General features: G+C 45.2%; 1 protein-coding gene across 3 annotated transcripts; it reads left to right on the top strand.

Moving 5' to 3' along the window:
* Positions 1 to 343: 343 nt before the first annotated feature.
* Positions 344 to 21,555, top strand: ZNF274 (zinc finger protein 274). 3 transcript variants are annotated; one of them, XM_056136365.1, is made up of 8 exons: positions 344 to 452; positions 758 to 823; positions 1,375 to 1,501; positions 2,188 to 2,280; positions 15,670 to 16,149; positions 18,372 to 18,469; positions 19,820 to 19,946; positions 20,405 to 21,555. In XM_056136365.1, the coding sequence occupies exons 2-8, from the start codon at positions 791 to 793 to the stop codon at positions 21,307 to 21,309; spliced, it is 1,863 nt and encodes a 620-aa protein (XP_055992340.1). In that variant the 5' UTR covers positions 344 to 452; positions 758 to 790; the 3' UTR covers positions 21,310 to 21,555. The 3 variants fall into 3 exon arrangements, with proteins under 3 accessions (XP_055992340.1, XP_055992339.1, XP_055992341.1); XM_056136364.1 differs by having other exon boundaries at positions 381 to 452; positions 744 to 823; XM_056136366.1 differs by lacking the exons at positions 344 to 452; positions 1,375 to 1,501 and having other exon boundaries at positions 803 to 823; positions 20,405 to 21,553.
* The last annotated feature ends 255 nt before the right edge of the window (positions 21,556 to 21,810 follow it).

The raw sequence follows: 21,810 nt of genomic DNA, 5'->3' as shown, positions 1-21,810 counted from the left end.
CACGCCCCCGCGCCCGGAGTTTTCAACATTGGCCTCGGCTCATCTACATTTCCCAGTTCCCCTACAGTGAGTGGCAGCAGCAGGTGGCGTGGCCAGCTTCCGCTTCCGCCACCTGAGGCGATTAGTGCCGCCCACGTTTCGGCCCGCGTCTCCGTCTGATTTCCGGTGTGCCCCTCGCTCGGTCGCCTTCGAAGCGGGGCCTGTGTCGCTATCCACGCGAGGACCGGTGCCGGTAACCCGGCGTGCTCCATCCCAAGAGTCCTCAGCCCGACCGGAAGGCCGCAGGTCTACTTGCCGTCTGGGCGTCCCCAGCTGCCGCTCGCGGGCTGCCAAGATGGCTGCCGCAGCGTGAGAACGGGCGGTGTGCCGCGGGTTTGTCTGGGAGTTGTAGTCCGGGTCGACGGGTTACGCACTTACGCGGGCACACGGACGCCATTGTGCGCTGCGCGCAGGTGGGTTCCGAGCCCAAGCTGTCCCCATCTGGGCTGTGTGGAGCAGGCAGCCCGAAGCCGCTCCCCAGGTAACCTGGGTTCCCGGAGTCTTCTCTTCCCTGCAGTGTTCCTGCCGCGGAGCAGTCCCGCGGCGTGGTCGGGGCTAGCGGCGGGCCGTCCCTTCCGGAGCGCGTGGAGACTTGAAAGAGGAGAACGACCGTCCTCGGGTGGGACTGGGCGGCGCTCCCCCACGTATCCCTTTGGTCTTTGCCCGAGGTGGAAGTAAGTCCGATGCTCTTCCCTCACCCTCAATTCGACCTTCTCAGGACTGCCCGAGACCCGACTAACAAGAGGAAGTCATGGCTTCCGGGCTTCCGACGGCGTGGTTCCGTGTGAGTAGATGCACCCCTCCGCTCCCTGGAGGTGGCGGGTAGCCCCTTCCAGGACTGCGTCTCGGGAAGGGAGGGGACTCCACCGTGGTGGGCTGGAGACGGGCCACGAACTAGAGTGCCACGAAGTCGAGAACTGGGAGAGGAGAGACTTGGAACCTTAACGGGGTATAGAAGCCGAAGCTGGTGGGGCTTGCGGGTCCTCTCATAGCTTGAGGAACCGTCGTCAGGGAGTGCATTCTGGTGGCCATTATCACACAACCCCCCCCTCCCAACACACACACACGCGGCTAATGAAAAAGTATTATTTTTTTTACTCAAATAATCAAGAAGTCTCCAGCCTCATGAATTGTCTTCCTAGCCGGGATCAAAATAGGGTCAAATCCAGGCTCCTTCAGTTTCCAAGGAGTGCACCTGTGATGAGAGTAGTGGAATCTCAGTTCTTCCTATAGAAAAAAGTACCTTCGAATGCTGAGTCACATGGCCCCCTACGGCCCCCTGCTGCCAACGACAATGATGACAGCTCGAGCTGACCGGTAATATGTGGATTTTAGGAGCCAGTGACCTTTGACGATGTGACCCTGGGCTTTACACTGGAGGAGTGGGGTCTGCTTGACCTTGAACAGAAGTCCCTGTACAGGGCAGTGATGTTGGAGAACTACAGGAACCTGGTAACAGTGGGTAAGATTCCATGGCAATAAAGACTTTGCTTTAAAGTTTGCTTTGCTGCATCCATGTGCTACTGCTGAAGTGTATGTCTGCGTGGGCTTAGGCTGCCAAAGATCAGGTGGAACCTGAGTTTTTACTTCATAGATGGAGGAAAAGTGCAGCTTCAGGTTTGACTGCTAAGCTTTAAATAAGGCCATTTTCAGAAGCCTTAAATTCTGGGGAGGTGACTTTCAGGGATGTTTTTAGTGGAGGCAGTGGATGCTTGTTTTGTAATGAGTTCCAAGAGGATGAAAGTGTCAGTATCCAGTGTTATAGAAATATCCTCAATGACTCTGATGCCTCCTCCAGTTAGTAAAAACCAAACCTCTAGCTGTCCATGGCAGCGACTCCAGCAGCATGTTTCTATTAAGACAAATCAGGGAGGCATAGACCTGTTCTGATCACAGCTGCTATGTATTACCAAAAGCCAAATCCTCCAACTTCGTTTTCATCTCATTGGCAAGTGTTCCCTTGCCACCTTTGCTAGCTTAAGAGTTTACAGAAGGAAAAAATATGACAAAGGAGATGGGTAAGATTATTCTTCGCCTTAGACCAGAAAGCATGTCCTGGCAGCAGAGAATGGGGGCACAAGCATGTATCACAGCAGAAAAGTATTTTCTACCAAACAGCCCCTAGCTCTGTTTCTTTTCCTTGGACAGAACATCAGTTGTCCAAACCAGATGTCGTATCTCAGTTAGAAGAGGCAGAAGAGCTCTGTTCCATGGAGAGAGGAATTCACGGCTCCTTTTCAGGTGAGATCTATGCACATGAGAGTCCTGGCAAGGAATGGGTCAACTGGTTAGCAAATGGTGACTTAGAAGGTGAGTGGGTGGTAATGGGGGTAGATTGTGGGGGTTCACTGTGAATATACTAAATCAGGCTCTTCATCTTTGACCTTCTGAGAAGGGTATACTCTGTTGTTGAGGAAGCTATTACTGGTGGCAAGTTTTCATTAATGCCGACTGCTGATCTATTCATCGTCTTCTGCCCATATGTGGTTTATGTCTGCCGTGTGTGTGTGTGTGTGTGTGTGTGTGTGTGTAGCCTGAAAACAGATGATCTGGGTTGGGTATTACACAAAAAGGTGATCTGTATTTCTTTCTAGACAGAACCCAGCAGTGCACAGAGGCTACTCTGGCTCAGTTATTTGGGGTCGAGGAATTCAGCCCTTGAATCATCTTCCAGCCTGATATACTTAGATGTACTTCAGACAGCTTCAGATCTTGAGTGTTTTCTCTTGAAGAGCATTCAAGTTGTTGCAGAAAACTTTGCATACTTTGTTTTTGCACACACACAAGTTGATTTTGGTTTTGCGTTGCTAGGGTGTGTTCCTGACACTGTGATTGGGAATCGCTCTTGGTGGTGCAGTAACCTAACTCATGTTTGAGGCAACTGTCAATACCCAATATCCTATCTCTCTAGCTCCACAAAACTTGGTTTTTCCTCTAGCTAAACTTTCTAGGAATGAAACTTAAAGATAACCAAAATGTAAGCTTCAAGACTAGAAATTAAAAATTGCCTTCTAGTAGTTCAGAAATGTGTATAAAGGGGGCTAGACTAATAGCACAGCAGGTAGGGTGTTTGCTTTGCACGTGGTTGACCAGGGTTCGATTCCCAGCATTCCAGGTGGTCCTCTAGCACTGCCAGGAGTAATTCCTGAGTGCAGAACCAAGAGTAACCCTGAGTATTGCTGGGTGTGACCCAAAAAAGAAAAAAAATGTATATAAAGAGGCTGAAAGTGATAGTGTAGCAGATAGGGCACTTGTTTGTACATGGCCAATCTAGGTTCAATCCCTGGTATCCCATATGGTCCTCCAAGCACTGCTAGGAGTAATCCCTGAGTGCAGAGCCAGAAGTAACCCCTGAGCATTGCCAGGTGTGACTCAAAAGCAAAATATAAATAAAAGTATGTAGATACTGACGTGCACAATAGTTTCCTTTTTACTACCACAAATTTGTAATTTTTATACTTTGGTCTATGAGCCATACCAGTGGTGCTCGGGGCTTACTCCTGGTTCTGAGCTCAAGAATCACTCCTTATAGAGCTGAGAGGACCGTATGGGGTGCCAGGGAATTGAACCCAGGTTAGCCACTTGCCAAGCAAATCCCCTACCTACTGTACTGTTGCTTTGACCATACTTTTGGGGGAGGGTGCAAGGGGGGCTTTTTGCATCACACCTGGCTCGGGTTACTCCTAATTGCACTAAGAAATTACTCCTGGCATTACTTGGGGGACGTTATGGGGTGTCGGGTTGAACATGGGTCAGCCAAGTGCTAGACCCTACCTAATGTACTATCGCTCCAGCCATAATTTTTATTAATGATCTTTTTGTTTTTTTAAGTTTGATGGGAAAGATTAGATGTTCAGTTTAGTACACATACCTATCATGAATGTGCAATGTATTTTTTAAATTGTTAAATTCCTCATGGTTTATACATTTGCTTTTTGATTCTCTATTCTCCCCAACCCCCTTTTTCCCTTAGTGTCAGGGAATAAAGCCAGGTCGTCACACATGTAAGGCAAGAGCTCTGCTGTTGCTAAATCTCCCCGTTGCACTTTATTTTCTTTAGTGAGTGCTCTGTGTGGACCAACCTTTGTTTTTTTGGGGGGGAGGGGGAGCCTGTTTTTGGGCCACAATTGACCCTGCACACACAAATTATTCCTAGTGGTGCTTGGAGCACCATATAGGATGCTGGGGATCAAACACAGACCAGCCACGTGCAATGTAAGTGCCCTATCACTGTATTTATTATCTCTGAAACCCCCCAACATTTTAATTTTGGGAGGCATATCTGTCTATACTCAGAACTTTCTCCTGGTGGGCTTGGGAGACCGTATGCAGGGATCACAAGGATTAAACCCATGTCAGTCACATGCAAGGCAAGCGCCATCTCTTCTACCCCTCTACTTTTATATCTTTTTATTCATGAATTAAAAAGAAGAAAAGGCAGCTGGGTTTTATTGCTTCTTTTTGGATAGGGGATCCACCCAGTGGTGTTGAGGGATTATAGCTGTTCTTCCGTTCTAGGGGTAACCCCTGGCAGTGCTCAGAAGAACTTAGGTGGTGCCAGGGATTCAAACCAGGGGTGTGTTGGTAGCTGCATAAAGGCAAGTGCATTACCTCCTCTTCTCTTTCTCTGGTTCCTTTATGAAAATATGTATCTAATCTAATTTTTTTTATATTTTGCATTCACTGGGAAATTATACAAATACTTGTTGATATTCTAGTATTTTTTATTTTTTCTTGGTCGTTTCTTTATGTACAGTTTCTACATACATGTAGTATGAGACACAAATTCTTTTTTTTTTCTTTGCTTTTTGGGTCACACCCGGTGATGCACAGGGGTTACTGTCCTGGCTCTGCACTCAGGAATTACCATTGGCGGTGCTTAGGGAACCATATGAGATGCTGGGAATCGAACCCGGGTCAGCCACATGCAAGGCAAATGCCCTACCCTCTATTGCTCCAGCCCCAAGACACAAATTCTTTCATTAACATTTCTGACTAGTTTCTTCTGCTTGGGTCAGTGCTTGCCAGTGCTCTGGGGATTATGTGGTACCTGGAGTTGAACCTGAGTCCTTATACAAATCATGCCCTTCAGTCATTTGAGGCATCTCTCTGGCCCCGGATAACCATTTCATCAGTGACTAAATTGCAACTGGCATCAGAATGCACTGGCCATTTTTTTTTTATCTCGGTCTCTAAGTAAACACCATATTGTTAAATTTGCTAAAAGCTTTATAAGTACTAAAGATTTACAACAAGGTTAGAAAATGGTAGTACTTATTATTTATTTTTATTAGTGAAACACCATGAGGTACTTATTATTTTTAAGCTAATAGCTGTTCTCAACATTTTAGTTTGACAGATGTCAAGTCTGGGTTGATTAAAAGCATTGTTAGAATGTGTCATGTTTGATTGTATTTAGAAAATTCTTTTTGCAGAATTGGTATGTTCTGTTTTGCCACAAAAGAACATTTAATGTAGCTTTGCACTGAAATGTAACATCATTGGGTGTTGACATTGCATATAGCATTAAGGTTGAACCAGATCTGCATGTAATGTGATTTTATTTTATGAATAGAAATGTGATAAATTGCCTGTATTTCAGGAAATCTGGGCTCGCCTAATTTGATAAGAATTTACTTAGCTTTGAGGTTTGAGCAATAGTACAATGGGTAGGACGCTTCTCTTGCTCACAGGTGACTCAGGTTTAATCCTCTGCATCTCATCTACTGAGCACTGCCAGGAGTTTATTCCTGAACATCACTGTTTGTGGCCCAAAAACAGAAAAAAGAAGGTGGGATCTGCTTATCCTATTTCTCTAATATTAGCTTTTCAAACACTGCTAGGTTTTCATTGTGGTTGCTACTAATCTATTTGGGGGCCAACAAAGATAAGTACCACAGGTAGGGCGTTTGCCTCGAACACGGCCAACCTGGGGTCATCCCAGGCACTACACATGGTGCCCAGAGTGCAGATCCAGGAGTAAGCCTTGAACACTGCTGTGCATGACCCAAAAAAAAAACAAAACAAAAATCTATTAAGGTTGCATTCTTTTCCAGATGAACCTGTTTAGCTGCTAAATAATGTATTTGTAACTGTTGTATTAGATTCTCAGGAATTTTTCATACAAAATATTTTTTCAGCAAATATGAAGTAGAAACAATTGTATATTTTTGTACAGTTACATAATTATATGAATTCAGCTGGTTACTTTTATTTCAATTTTATTTGCTTTTAGAATCATGCACAACTATGCTCAGCGGTTATTCCTGACTCTGCACTCAGGAATAACTTCTGGCATTGCTCCAGGGACCCTATGGGATGCCGGGGATTAAACCCAGGTTGACTGCCTGCAAGGCAAACTTCCTACCAGCTGTACTATCACTCCGGCCCCTCAAGCTGGTACTTTTAAAGCACTAGAGCTGATGTTAATAAAGAATGATTTCTTGGCACTATTTAGCTTTGAAATCTACACCATGCTTGATAATGATCTTCTGTTTGGCACGTCAGCTCATCCCCCTTTTTTCTCATTTTCTCTCTAGTTTCTCTTTCCTTACATTTAAAACCTGCCTTTTAATTCATTAGCACACAGGACTGAATTACGCATCACCTTAATTGGTCATAGCAGCACAAATAAATGTGTTTGCCCACTGATATTTTCTGTTACCCTGGTTATTACCTTTGATCTAACTTTCAAATATCCTTCTCTGTGTGTTTTTGGGCCATACTCCGTAGTGCTCAGCACCCACCATTGAACTTGAGTTGGCAGCAGGCAAGGCAAGCACTTTAACTCCTGCACTATGACTCCTTTCCCTGAATTTTTTCCCAGGGGTATGAGGGTGGTGATGGTGGTTGGACCACACCTGCTACTTCTCTGGATCATTCATGGCAGAGCCTGGGAACAGATCTGGTTTCGGGGATCGAAACAGGGTTGTCCACATGCAAGTACCTTATCCCTTGTACTTTATTCTACATTTACAGCCTGATTTTTTTGTTTTGTTTTGTTATAATACTTCGGAGAGCACACCTGGTAGTCCCAGCGATTGATTTCAGTTCAGTGCTTGGAATTTGTTCCTGGGGTGATTATGTGACCAGGTTGTGCCAAGAATTGACCAATGTCTCTTGCATTTGCAACTCTTATTCCTACTGTGACATCTCTCTGGCACACTCCTTCCCATCTTTGTGGTCTTGCTTTGTCAGATCTTTTCTCATCCTATCTGGCAGTGAAATCCTACCCCCAATGTGAACATGCATTTCTGGATTATTAGTAGGCCCCTGTAACTAGCTTGAACGGATGTGATGTTCTGGTCACATATAATGTGATGTATCAGGGAACTTTGTTTACAAGTGACAAAAATGAGGTTCTAGTAAGAGACTGAGGTAGGGAGATTTTTTTCAAGTCTGTTGAGACTCTTGCATATTAGGCCACGGTGATCAGTGCCTGACTGGTCTCTGCTATCAGAGTCTAATGTGATCTTTCTCTTACCCTGTAATACTCATATAAGATCACTGATGTCCCATTCAGTGTACTAAACACTTTATTAATAAACCAAGCACCCTACATCAGTGTGATTTCATAGCTTAACATGATGGTTCACCTTTGTAAAGTTGGATACGAAGATGATACATAACTGTAATGGAAAACAGATACTGTATTTAGCATTGAAGGGGAAAGATGGGGTGAAGCAGAAAGTAAATAATGGGGAGTTACTCTGAAGGAGGTAGGGGGATGACGCTCTAAGCTAGTTGTCAGGGCAGAGATGTAGCAGTGTTAATTGCACTAGGCCCTGGGTTCAGTCCCTATAAACACCTACCCATCCATCCTCTAAGATTGATCCACAGAGAGAATGTCTAGGCATAGAGACACCCTCCAAGTGGAATAAGCTGGGCACATTCCGTCAGGGAAGAGGTGATGGTTCCAGACCTAGTAAGACTTGCAGTAGGTTTGGGGAAGCCAGCCTCTCCCCGATATAGGTGGGTTCAATAAGGGCAAAATAAAGCTACCATGAATTCCTCCAGAGTAAAATGAAGCCTTTTAATGGGATTTTCTGTCACTGCTTGGAATGCAGGTTTCCCTACTATCCAAAAGTACAAAGATATTTTAAAACTTCTGGAGTGATGGAAAATGAAGCAATTTGCACTAATTCATATAGAAAATGTTTTTGCGTATTCCCAGAATAAAGAAATAACCTACTAAACATTTCTAGGAATTATTTCTACTCACACGAACAAATACGTCAAATAAAAATCAGCACAAGTGTAGAGTAAGAGCAGGAGTGAGGGCCAGGGTTGGGACTCAGGTGGGAGAGTGTATGTCTTGAATTGTATTCTCTTACGTCAGACTGCTTGGAATAGCCAAAAAAATTTAAAAATCATCAAGTGTATGGTTATTAACACAGCATGTAGAAAGTAGTTTCCGGGGAAGGCACTTGTACATTGCCACTCTCAGTGCTCAACTACCTCTGTGATGCTTACTGTGTTGTGCTAGTGAAAAATCATTCATTTTTCTTTCAGTTGGTGAAAACAGTTGAAATAATACCAGTTTAGGTCCTTAATAAAAGCAAAGTACAGAATGAAACTTGGTTTTTAATTTTTTAAAATAGTTTCGTAATAATGAAACTTAAAAAGCAAGGTGCACTTGTCTGTTTATTACATAATTGTTTGCCTTGGGGATCATACCTAACAGTGCTTGGGGGCTACTCCCAGCTATGTGCTGAAGTATGTGAGTTCCTACTGTACTCAGAGTATGTGGTGTAAGGGATTGAATCAGGGACTCCCACATTCAAAGCATGCATTTAAGTTCTTTGAGCTCTTACCTTCCAACCCTACATACATTATTTCTCTGTGTATTTTGTCACCTAATAAAGAAAGGCATAGGGCCAGCATGATTGTACAGGGAGTAGAGAGCTTTCACCTTATACATGGCTGACCCGGGTTCAATCCCCAATGTCCCATATGGTCCCCCAGCACACCCAGGAGTAAGCCTGAGCATTGCTGGATGTGACCAAAAAAATAAAATAGGAACCAGAGTGATAGTACAACGGGTAGAGCATTAGTCTTACATGCAGTGACCCAGGTTTGATCTCTAGCATACCATATGGTCCCTTGAGCACTGCCAGATGTGGCTCAAACACCGCCCCCTCCGGCCAAAAAAAAGGTAAAAGAGGAAATTTTTTTTTCTTTTTAGGTCATACCCAGTGATACTCAGACTTACTCCTGACTGTGCACTCAGGAATTATTACTCAGGGTACCAGGGGACCATATGGGATGCCGAGGATTCAAACCAGGTCAAGTGTGTGAAAGGCAAACACCCACCCTGCTGTCATACTGCACCAGATCCTGAAAAAAAATTTGTTCTTGATTTTTGGATATAAGCTAGTGTCATGGGTAAATCTGACAAAGACACAAACTTTTGAAAGTTACAAATTGAAGTGCTTTTACTCTTTGTTAAAATAATTTTAAACCAAGGAGTTCACTTAATATTAATTCAAGAGTTTTCCCATTTCTTGATTTTTTTTCCCTGTTAGTGAATTGTGACTGAGAGAACTAATACATCATTTGAATACAGCTGTCTCCATTGCTGCCTGAGCATGTGCAGAACTGGAATGAATCTTTACTGTTTGTTGAAGCAACCATCCCCTGCTATTCTCTTTCTATTGACACTGGCATAATTTTGTTTCTCTTAAATTCAAAGAGGTGAGATTGAATAGGAAGCTAGGCCTTTCTGAAACAACATGGTTTGCAGGCCTCTCTTTGGATTTTCAGCTCACATCCAGCAATGCTCAGGGGTTACTCCTGGCTCTGCACTCAGGAATCACTCCTCATGGTGCTCAGGAGCTCAGGGATTCAGGATGCTGGGGATCGAATGCAAGTCAACCACGTGCAAGGCAAATACCCTACCCACTGTCCTATCTCTCCAGCCCCACATGCATCTTTTCTTGAATATGGCAAAGGTTGTAGTATAGTTATCGGTTGAAATAAACGGGACATTGGGTAATCCTCATTAGGCAGTGATTTAGGGAAATGCTATCAAGATGAGAACTTATGACCCTCAGATCACTAACTATTGCTTGAGAAGGCATCGCCATATGTATGGCTTCTTAATAATTAAACCATGTGTAATTTATGTTTAATTATTATGGAAGCAAAGATATTTTGAATGTCATGATCATAAGAAAGCTTGAAGAATTTCTTTCTGAGAAATAGAAAAACCCAACAAACATGAATGTGGCACCTCAGATGTTTTTGAAGCAGTAGTTGAAAGAGAACTTATACAAGAATATCCTTCTCTAGATTCCTGCTTTTGTGTGACCTGAGAGGATACTCATGCACTCTAAGTGTGGTAGGTATAGGGCATCAGTTTTATTGAAAAACAGACAACTAAAGAACAAAACTGAGGGACTGGAGCTATAGTACAGTGGGTAGGGCATTTACTTTTCACGCAGCCGACCTGGGTTCAGTCCTGTGCTCAGGAATGTTTCCTCACTGCAGAGCCAGGAGTAACCCCTGTGCATCACCAGATGTGAACCTAAAAGCAAAAAAAAAAAAAAACCAAAACCAAGAAGAACAAGACTGACTAAATGTGTTCATATGAAAAAACCTATTTTCAGATATCAACCTTGTAATGAAGAGAAGGCTCAAACCAGAGACCAACATCTAAAAAGACCCTAAATGGAGTTTTCCATGAGTTTTTCAATTGAAATTGGGAAAAATGTCCAGGAGTATGCTTATAGCAAGAAATACTTATAGGGGATTAGAGTGATAGTACAGCACCCGCAGCCAACCCGGGTTCAATTCCCAACATCCCATATAGTCCCCCAAGCACTGCTAGGAATAATTCCTGAGTGCATGAGCCAGGAGTAACCCCTGTGCATTGCCAGGTGTGACCCAAAAAGCAAAATAAAGTGCTTATAAACTGATTTTTATATGACTTGAGAGAATTCATACTAGACAGTAAAATTCTAGTTGTGCCGAATTTGGAAAAGTTACTGTGCAAAAAAATACTACACTGGCAAACTTTGCAAAGGTGAATGCTATGCAAAAGATTTTATGAGCAACTTCTATTAAGCATACAGACATAATAGGATTGGGAATGATGTTGGTGGGCCCCATTGGTGGCTTATTTGAAGTGGGGAGGAGAAAGATGGTCACTTTCTCTCAATTGCCTCTGCCACCCGGGACCCAGGGTTACTGGTTTCTCGTCTTACCTTGTAGAAAAGAATTTCAGGAGTAAACGGTCAGTGAAGTAAAACAGATTTTATTTGGAGGTTTTGAAGGTAAGGAGGAAGAGAAAGTAGGAGACAGTGGGGAATAATGTACTCAAGAGAGAACCCAGGCTTCTCCAAGAGTGGAGAGAGCCCCTATACACATCCCAGCATTAGACTTGAAAGTACATATCTCAAGAGGGGAGATGCAGGCGACACGTGCTTGGCCTCGAGGGTTCAAGGAACACATGGGCTCAGGCAGCATTTATTCACCCTTCCTTTGTTCGGGGTGGCTTTTTGAGGGGGGGTCTCTCCCAACAATGCTCGGGGGTTACTCCTGGCTCAGCTCTCAGGAAGCATTCCTGGCAGTGCTGGGGGACCATATGTGATGCCGGGGATTGAACCCAGGTTGGCCTCATGCAAGGCAAATGCCCTACCCACTGGACTATCGCTCCGGTCTTTGAGGTTGTTTTTATAGGGATTTTCCAACTTGCCTCTGTGTGGGCGCTTCTATCTAGGTAAAAGTTTGTTACTAAGGCAATTACCAAGGCGGGTAGGGTTGGGAGTGGTGATGGTCATATTTGAAATTCTTTTCCTGGCCTTTTGTTTCTGCTGGAGCATCTCTGGGCTGTTGCTGGTGCCAAGTGAGGGTCTTATCAGGCTTTAGTTCCTGTTTTCTGGGAGGTTGGCTTTCGCAACTTCAGGGCTATTTCTTCCCAGGAAATGTACTGCCATTGTCTTGGTAGGAGGCCTTCATTATCTGCCTGCATGCCTACATCAGGAATGCACACAGGCTTGGAAAGGCTATGGGAGTCAGAACCACACTAGCAAGCCATTCAGTAGGAGTCCTCTTTGTACTCAGCATCAGAGAATTCATAGGAGGACTATAGCAGTGGTCTAGGAGGTAGGGCACTTCTATGTGGTTTCAGCAGCCATGACCCTTGTTCCAATCCCAGGTACCAGGCAGGAGCGATAGTACAGTGGGTTGGACATTTGGCCTTGAAAGTGGCAGACCCGGATTCAATTTCTAGCATCCCTTATGGCCCCTTTAGCACTACCAGGAATAATTTCTGAGTGCAGAGCCAGGAGTAATCCTAAGCATTGCCAATTGTGCATCATCCCCTCCCCAAACCCCACCAAAAAATAAAAAGCAAGAAAAAAATCCGTTACCACATGAATCTCTGAGCACCAATCTTGTAATAGCCCCGAACACTGCAAGGTGAACCCCCCCCCCCCTTCCAAAAAACACGTTCATAGGAAAGCAAAGACCAGAGCAAATAACAAAATAACACAGTATAAGAGTGTCACTGTTCCAGTGAGGTCGCTGGTCCTCAAGCCTTACAGCAGGGTTGTGGGGTAGCAATTACCCATAGGTGTGATTGAACATTATTATTAAAAAGTAAACAAATTGGAGCTGGAGCGATAGCACAGCGGGTAGGGCGTTTGCCTTCCATGCAGACAACCCGGATTCGATTCCCAGCATCCCATATGTCCCCTGAGCACCACCTGGAGTGATTCCTGAGCTCAGAGCCAGGAGTAAACCCTATACATAGCCAGGTGTGACCCAAAAAGAAAAAAAAAAGGGAACAGATTAAAACCTTTCATTTAGGGGAAGTTCTTGTAGGAGATCACCCAAGGCCAGAATCTCATCTAGGGTCTCTAGCACTCCTGATAGCTACAAGGAGATCCACCCAAAGGTGGAATTCCATCTAAGGGCATTCTGCTTTCTTCTTTCCTTTGCTGATAATCCACTTAAACCATTAAATTTACTTATTAATATTTTTAGTAGTTTTGTATGAATACAGTAAGCAATATATTAAGCTTAAGAGTGGCTTTTTCTGGGGGCATCTTGCGATATATCCCAGACTACAGTCTTCAGGCTTGGTTAGTCTTTCCTAACCCTTGCCTGGTCCCTATTTAAATAGTTACTTCTTTCTTGTGTTATGTCAGTTTCATGACCGTGCTCTTAACTTATAAAACTTATGGCGTTTAGCCTGTCCTTTTTTGATGCCAGGGTAGCTTACAGCTTTCACTGGGTCCATCCTTGCCCTTGCTGGGACACCCCCTTTTGGTGTATTCGGAACTAAGGGCAACTGAAGCTTAAGTCAACTAAATATGACATGTTTGGGAGTAAATAATAGTTGGAGTCAATTAACTCCCATGTTACAAAAACATAGTATTAACTATCTTCCTCTATACAAAATGGACATTGAGCTGAGGGACTACTCCTGTATATTGAGGGAGTCTCCAGAACTATACTCAGCTGTACAAATGGGGCATATATTAAACTTGGAGTCTTGAACGTTCACGATTCATACTCGAACTCTTTGAGCTGCCTTTTTTTTTTTTCTTTTTGGATCACAGCTGGCAACACACAGGTGACGGGTTACTCCTGGTTCTGCACTCAGGAATTAGTCCTGGTGGTGCCCAGGGGACCATATGGGATGCTGGGAATCGAACCGGGGTCGGCCGCATGCAAGGCAAACGCCCTACCAGCTGTGCGATCGCTCCAGCCCCTGAGCTGCCTCTATAGCTCTAAAGTCCTTTAACTCTTTTGGTCATTCCAGCCAACATACCCTAAAAGTGCTTTGGGAGCAGAAGAGCAAATTCTGAGCCACCTGATCTATCATGAGGCAGATAGGTTTGAACTGTGTGTGTCCTCTCCGCCTGGAACTGCATCCATTCCACTGTTAGTGTGTACACGGAGATGGGAACTTTACAAAACAGCAGTCGCCCATGGTGATTCACTGATGGAACATAGTCATGAAGCTTGTGAGGTTTTCTAAAAGTTCTATGACATATTAATGGACTTAGATCACTGGGCTTTTGGCTCCTTTCAGGGTTGTTGACTGTTGCAGAGACTGAACTGTCTAGATATACACAACACTAGGAAATTCCTTGAAGAGACAGTATAGAGGGTAGAACACTTGCCTCTGGTTCCATCATTGGGACCCCAGGTGATCCCCTAAGCCTGCCAGGAGTGATCCCTGAGTGTAGAACTGCAAGAAAACCCTGAGCAACGCCAGGTATGGCCTCCCAAACCACAAAGAAATAATAGGAAAATCCTGACAATGTCAAGTCTCAAATGTCTTGGTGAAGTTACTTAAAAGGTGTGCTGAGGATGGGGCCTGTAGAGGTAGTATAGCAGATAAGGCACAGATCTTCACATGTTGACGCCCACATCCCATGAGCACTGCCAGAAATAATTCCTGAATGTTGAGCCAGGGGAAACCCTTGAGTGTCACCAGGTGTTGCACAAACCCATCCACCCACCCACCCCAAAGAAATGCTGAGGAGAGATAGTACAGTAGGTCAGGTGCTGGCCTAGCATGTGGCCTACCCTAGTTTCATCTTGGGCACCATTTAGCATCCCTCAGCCCATGCCAGGAGTATGCCCTGAGCACTGCCATGTTTGACCCCAACACAAATCAAGCAGTAGTAAGTCAAATACTGCCTGAGTACCTAACAAACTTCAGGTGCAGTTACAGGGACAGGCCCCAGGGAAAGGCAGGATCAAACCCATCACCTCAGGCCTGCACCCAGAGCACCAATCCTCCAAACTTCGTGGGGGTTGATGGGATAAAAATGTGCATCATAGCTTGTTGGGGATGTGACTTGAGCAATGCTCTTGGATTACTCCTTGCCCCTTTGAAGTGAGCATAATGAATAGATTTAAATTCTAGCTGCTGTGGCCCCCAGTGTGTGGCGTTGGGCAGAATTTGTAGCTGACTTTAAATAGGAAAGGTTGAACCACTGTCATTCAACCTTGTCCGTAATTGGTGGACCATAAGAGGTGCCAGGGATTGAACCCAGGTAGGCCTGTGCAAAGTAATTGGCCCAATTTATTACACTTTCTTTCTCTGGCTCAACACTTTTTTTTGTACTGGGGGGCCCACACTGGAGATGCTGGTAAGTTATTCTTGGCTCTGCACTCAGGAATCACTCCTGATGCTGCTCACGGGACCTATGGGATGCTGGAGATCAAATCCAGGTAGACTATATGTGAGGCAAAACACCCAATCTGCTATACTGTTTTTCCAAAGTGAAACAAAAGTGTTATTCTCAACAGAGCGGATGAGGATTCTAGTTTTTCTACATCTTTAGGTACACTCACTGTTATACATGTTTCTAAGAACCATCCTTGTGAGTGTGAAGTGGTGTCTCAGAGTTTTTTAGTTTGATTAATGATGTGGAGTATCTTCTCAAATGTGTTTTTTTTTTTTCTTTTTGGCTCACACCTGGCGATGCTCAGGGATTACTCCTGGCTTTGCACTCAGGAATTACTCCTGGCGGTGCGTGAAGGACCATATGGGTTGCTGGGAATCGAACCTGGGTTGGCTGCGTGCAAGGCAAATGGCCTACCCGCTGTACTTTTGCTCCAGCCTTCAAATGTTCTTAAACATCATCTTGTTCTGCTTTCAACTCACAGAATGTCCTGAGGCTCAGTTGAACTCTCAGTCCAATCGTCTTCATGCTGAGAATCCCCTGATGAAGATCAAGGTGGTTGAAGTCCTCACATTGAATGAGGAGGTAGCTCGGACCCGGAACGCCCAGATACGGGCTCTCTATGCTGAAAATGAGGGCTTGAGCCCAGACTTCGGGGAGCCAACACAACAGCAGAGCCAGTGTACAGTGGACTCCACTGCTGTTCAGCAGAGGTTCCGCGGATTTCGCTTTGACAAGGCCACAGGACCTCAGGATGCCCTGGTCCAGTTGCGTGAGCTTTGCCACCAGTGGTTGCAACCTGAGATACGCTCCAAAGAACAGATTCTAGAGCTGCTGGTGCTGGAGCAGTTCCTGGCATCGCTGCCTCCTAAGCTACGTGTGTGGGTGGAGTCGCAGCACCCTGAGAGTTGTCAGGCAGCGGTGGCCCTGGTGGAGGATGCGACTGGGGTATCTGAGGAGGAAGGTGAGTGCAGTGGGTAAATGAAAATAGAAGAGCTGCGGGTTTCCAAAGAAGGTGGTGAAGTACAACAGTGAGCCTGCATCTTCTACACAGAAGGTAGCACAGTCTGTCCCAGAGTGGCTATTCCTGCCCCCTTCTGCCTCAGCACCAGAACTCAAGGCGGGGTGGGGTGGGGAAAGATTGAACCTGGATCAACATTTCAGGGCAAGTGCCCTACCAATAGTACTGTGTCTACAGCCCCAGCTCTTTTTATTTTTTTGGGGGGGCCATACCCAGCTGTGGTCAGACCTTTCCTCCTGGCTCTCAGTTCAAGGATCACTTCCGGTGAATGTCACGGGACCCAGGTCAGCTGTGTGCAAGCGAACACCCTGCACATACCAAATCTTGAGCTTTAAGATGCAGGGGTGGGGGGGTGGAGTAATAGCACAGCCGGTAGGGTGTTTACCTTGCATGCAGCCAACCCAGGTTCAATTCCCAGCATCTCATATGGTCCCCTAAGCACTGCCAGGAGTAATTGCTGAGTGCATGAGCCAGGAGTGACCTCTGTGCATCGCAAAGTGTGACCCAAAAAGCTAAAAAAAAAAAAAGATGCATTGGATTTCAGAATGTTGTGGTTTGTGGGTGGCGACTAGGGAAGGTCTAGAAACATATAGACACCCAGGAGAGTTAGTGTGCACACTGAGAAGTAGGGAAAGAGGTCTGTGGGCTGTGCAGAGAATACCTGTCTGGGACATATTTGAAGCTTCATGAAACCTCACACTTGGTCTTCACTCACCATGATCACTGCCCAGTATCTGGAGGATTCCCAGAAGTTGCTCTGTTAGCATATGAAGTTTCATATTGGGGTAGAGTAATTAAAGCATGGATGGGAGATTTGAGAGAACAGTACTTTCCAGAGAAGCCAGTTTGGGACAGGGTGGGGACTGGCAGAGACACTGAATCTAGGGATCTGTTGTCACTAGGATAATGAATCCCAGTAGTGTCCGCATCCTACATAAGGGTTATTCAGATATTCCTGCGAACCCAGTGTGTCCATAGGAAAGGCTGGAGGGTCAGAGTTAGAGGAGTACATGGGATGAAGTCCAGAGTGAGAACTAAAGGATCACAATAGAAGTATCATAGACAGCGTTTAGAAGTTGGATAAGGAAGCAGTATATCTTCTTTCCTTTTCTTTCTCCTTCCAGTTTGATATTAGTACCAGGAATTGAACTCAGTCTCGTGCTTTCTCCCAGAGCCACGTCCCAAGTCCAGGGAGGGCTCCTGTTAAGAGCTCTGTATAGTTGTAAAAGAGCACATATGTATGTTATGAGCTTACTATTGGGGCAGTGTGTCACAGTACCTAAAGGAAACTGACATATGTGCCTTTGTGTAAGTTTATGAGAAAAAAGTGGGTGAATTTGTCTTCTGGTTTACATCTGGCGTTGAATGAAATCAAATAGTACCACAGAAGAACAAGGATTTTTTTTACAGAATGCTGATGAATCATGCATTTGTGATCATTATCTTAATTGGCACTCTTGGGTGTGATTGTCACAAAGCCTTGCATAGGATAGACTATGGAGGAGAATTTAATGTAAAGTTCCAAGGTGAGTGGACTTCAGGTATGGCCAGCCTCAGGGTCTCCTCTCTGCTCTTAGGATACTTCTGCTGGTCTGTTAGCTTCACTCACCTTCAGACTGTCTCCATTTGAATCCTCCTGCTTGAAATTTCATTTTTATGAATGTTTCAACCATGTCCTCCCTTTGTGCCCATGTTCATCCTTGATCTAGTTATTGTCCAAAAGGAAGCATTGGTCTGGTGGGCCAGGCTGGGTCCCCACCTCTCTTAATACTTGAGGGGAATCTTCACAATAGAACCCATGGCCTTGCCGGACACAGGAAATTGGGATTTCATGTTACTCTGGTTGACCTGGGGCCATGAAGTCAGATAGGGCTGTTACTTTCTTTAGTGGAGGGGATTTTGTTAATTGGCACAAAGATGAGCATTTATGAGGTGAAAAGTAGGGGTTAGTCCAGAGGGCCAGGATAAGTCGAGGTCATCACAAGGCGGCATGGTCAGAAGCAAAGAAAGAAAAGAAGCCAGAAATGGGGGTTTTGCCTCTGAGAAGGTACCTCTTATATAGGAATAAAACTGTCCTTGTGGGAGGGTGAAAGACACAGGCTGCCTTCGCCCCAGGAGTGCTGGCCCCATAGCTAGCTGACCCTTGTGATGATGTCTCCTCCCAGCTTCACCCACCCAAGGCTCCACCTGCTCTCTGGATGTCACAGCTCACAAAGAGAAGGACAAAGACATGACCGCCTGCATAGAGAAGGCACTGCCTGAGGTAAGTTAGGCATGTTAGCTTTCCTTCTTTGGGCACAGCATCACCTATGAGTCAGGCCCACTCTCTAGCCACTGTGGTTTCACTGGGGAGACCAAGAAACGACTCAGACCAGAATCAGAAAGTGTTCATGCAAGCGGGACAGAGTGTTTATACTTATGAAACAGGTGCAAGGACACATCTGAGTATTGGTTAGAACAAGAAAACCTCATTCTTAGGAGTGCTTTATTTGTTGGGGTTTTTTTCCCATGCATATATTGAATATAAATTTTATCCTATATATATATATACTTTTTTAATTTGGCATTTTTGACAACAATCAGGGATTTGAATCCAAGTAAACCATAACTGAGTGATGGAAAACAGAACAGGTCCTGGTCTTGTCAGTTCCCCTGTAGAATCTCAAAGTTTCACCAAAGGTCATCACGACTATGTGGCATTAGTCAGTGCTATTGGTACTACAGGTGAATCAGGCTTGTGAGTGGGTCATGAGTCATTTGGACAACTAGAGCAAGTCAGCCTGTTGATGTAGCACTCTTGGACAGAATACCTTCTGTCCAAGGGGTCAGCCTGTGGATATAGCACTCTTGGACAGAATACCTTCTATTCAGGAAAGGACAGTACAAGTCTAACACAGAAAAAAGAGGAAGAGTCACCTAAATAAGCCCTTGGCCACAGCCAGGGATTTGTTCTCCCCATCTGGAAGATCTCTTTCCAGAATAATATGGTATGCTACAGAACAGGGCCCTAGCGGGGCAGGGGAGGCATTTCCCAGGAGAAGAGAGATGCTGGTCCACTTGTGGTATGTGGGGGATTGTTTTATGCTGGGGTGGGAGGGGTATTTCCACAGGAGACCATACAGGCTGCTAGAGATCATACCTGGGTCAGCCCTGTTGTAAGCAAGCACCTTACCCATTGTCCTATCTCTGGCCCTGCTTGTATTATTTTAATTTATTTTATTTTGGGTCCACACCCAGTGGTCCTCAGGGCTTCCTCCTGGCTCTACTCAGGGATCACTCCTAGAGGAGGGACCAGGTAGGGCACTAGGGATTGAACCTACTAGGTTGGCCATGTGCAAGGCAAGCACCCTACCCACTGTACTCTCTCTGGTCCTCGTGTCATTTTTAATTTGGTAAAATAGCACTCGGCTTACACCTGGGTCCTAGACTCTGACTTTGTTAGAACAAGCACACAACCTCTGAGAGGGTTTCTTGTCAGTTGTTTCCAAGCAGAATCCCACAGCAGGTGTATCCCTATCACACCGGCAGTGTCAATTCCCAGCCCCCTTTCTTTCATCCCCATCATCAACTTCCTGAACCTCCTATTGAACAGACACCAAATGTGACATTACAGGATCCTGTGACCTTCCAGGACGTGGCTGTGGACTTCAGCAAGGAGGAATGGGGGCTGCTGGACCCAACCCAGAGAACTGAGTACCATGATGTGATGTTAGAGACATTTGGGCACTTGGTTTCTGTGGGTGAGTTTGCACTCTGGCTACCCCTTCCCCTCACGGTACCCCTTAGAACTGATTCTGGGCCCATCTTTCTCTGGGGTCATTATAAAGACTGTACATGGTCTGAGGGCCAAAACGATACAGTAAAGGACTGCTTAGCTGTTCACTCTGAAGGTACCTTTGAGGAGCGGCCCTAGCCCCACCACACTCACTGCTCCCCTTCTTACTGTTTTCATGCTTTTTCTGGTCTTCTCTCCAGGTGCCAAGGCTGTACTTGGTTAAATGTCATCGACTTTTATTCTTAGTTGAGGGCAAGGGTCACATGCCTGGTACTTCTCAGGAACCATGCAATGTTGAGGATTGAACCTGGGTGTCCCATGTGCAAAGCATGCACTTCAGCAATTTCCCTGAGCCCTCTGACTTTCAAGTCCTGTCAATGTAGTTCAGTTTTCTGTGTATCCACACCCTTTTGTTTCTTTCAGGGTGGGACACTACGCTGGAAAATAAACAGTTAACGTCAGGGTCTGATATTCCTGAGCAAGAACCATCCCCTGAGCCGAAAATGGCAGTAGTCTCACAAGAGGAGGCCAGGCCCTCCACCTCCAGGGATAGCCCACATGGTGGGACCCCCAAAGTCTCAAAAACTGCACTGAAACAGGTGAAGCCTGCTCAGGAAAAGACCCTCCCTAAGAAGCACTGTCAGAGTCTCAGGTCCCAGGCAAACATTACTTCTGATAAAAGCCATGTTTCAGTCCCAAAAAGTCTTCCTAAGAAAAACTTACGCAAGCGTGTCTCACAGGTTAAAAATGTGACACAGACTCCATTTGTCAAAATTCATCAGAAGAGCTACAGAGAGGAAAAAGCTAGGGAAAGTAGTGGGAAAGTCTTCATTCGAAACCCTCAGCAGATAACCTTCACCAAAATTCGTAAAGGGAGCCAAGTTTGCCGATGCAGTGCCTGTGGTAAAATATTTCGTAACCCAAGATACTTTTCTGTACATAAGAAAATCCACACAGGAGAGAGGCCTTACGTGTGTCAGAATTGTGGGAAAGCATTCGTTCAGAGCTCCTCACTCACACAGCACATGCGAGTTCACACTGGAGAGAGACCGTTTGAATGTAAGGAGTGTGGCAGGACCTTCAATGATCGCTCAGCCATCTCTCAGCACTTGAGGACTCACACCGGGGCCAAGCCCTACATGTGCCGGGTCTGTGGGAAGGCCTTTCGCCAGAGCTCCCATCTCATCAGGCATCGACGCACGCACACAGGAGAGCGTCCCTACAAGTGCACCAGATGTGGAAAGGCCTTCACCCAAAGCTCACACCTCATTGGGCACCAGAAAACACACAGTAAGGCCAAGCTCAAGAAGAAACGGACTGCCTTATAGTACTCAGACTAGCAGAAGAGATGGCATCTTTTTGACCTGGTCCTTCATGACCTGGTTGCAAGCTACTAACATAATTTGCCATTATAAGTTCATTTAGTTATTGAAATACTAGTAAAGCTTGTTATGTTGTACGTTTTTAAAGCCTGGTACCAAAATGTCTAATACGATGATAATCTATTCAAGGTAAAACACTTATGCATATGTCGGGGACTTAAAAACTTGGATAAATATTTCTGTGGTAGAATCTGTATGTTTTTTTCCTGCTAAATATATTTTCTTTGATGATTTAATATAAAATTAGGTGCTGAAGTGGTTTTACAATAAGTAGGGTACTTGCTTTGCATACAGCTGACCCAAATTCTATCCCCAGCACCCCAAATGTTCCCCTAAACCCCACCAGGTGCAAGCCCTGAGTAGCACCAGGTGTGTCCCCACCTCCAAGAGTATAAAACAAAGACCTTATCTTAGGGGTGGAACAGAACTGGAGTGCAAGTCCTATGA

Source organism: Sorex fumeus, unplaced genomic scaffold, assembly GCF_029834395.1.
Source record: "Sorex fumeus unplaced genomic scaffold, SorFum_2.1 ptg000122l, whole genome shotgun sequence".
Lineage (NCBI taxonomy): Eukaryota > Metazoa > Chordata > Mammalia > Eulipotyphla > Soricidae > Sorex > Sorex fumeus.
Note: the sequence above shows the minus strand (reverse complement) of the source record. Positions and strands in the feature narration are given on the sequence as shown.

Coding starts and splice junctions, on each gene's coding strand:
- ZNF274 (XM_056136365.1), top strand. CDS start 791: ATGGCTTCCGGGCTTCCGACGGCGTGGTTCCGT. Junction 824..1,374: donor TTCCGACGGCGTGGTTCCGT/GTGAGTAGATGC, acceptor TGTGGATTTTAG/GAGCCAGTGACCTTTGACGA. Junction 2,281..15,669: donor AATTCACGGCTCCTTTTCAG/GTGAGATCTATG, acceptor TTCAACTCACAG/AATGTCCTGAGGCTCAGTTG.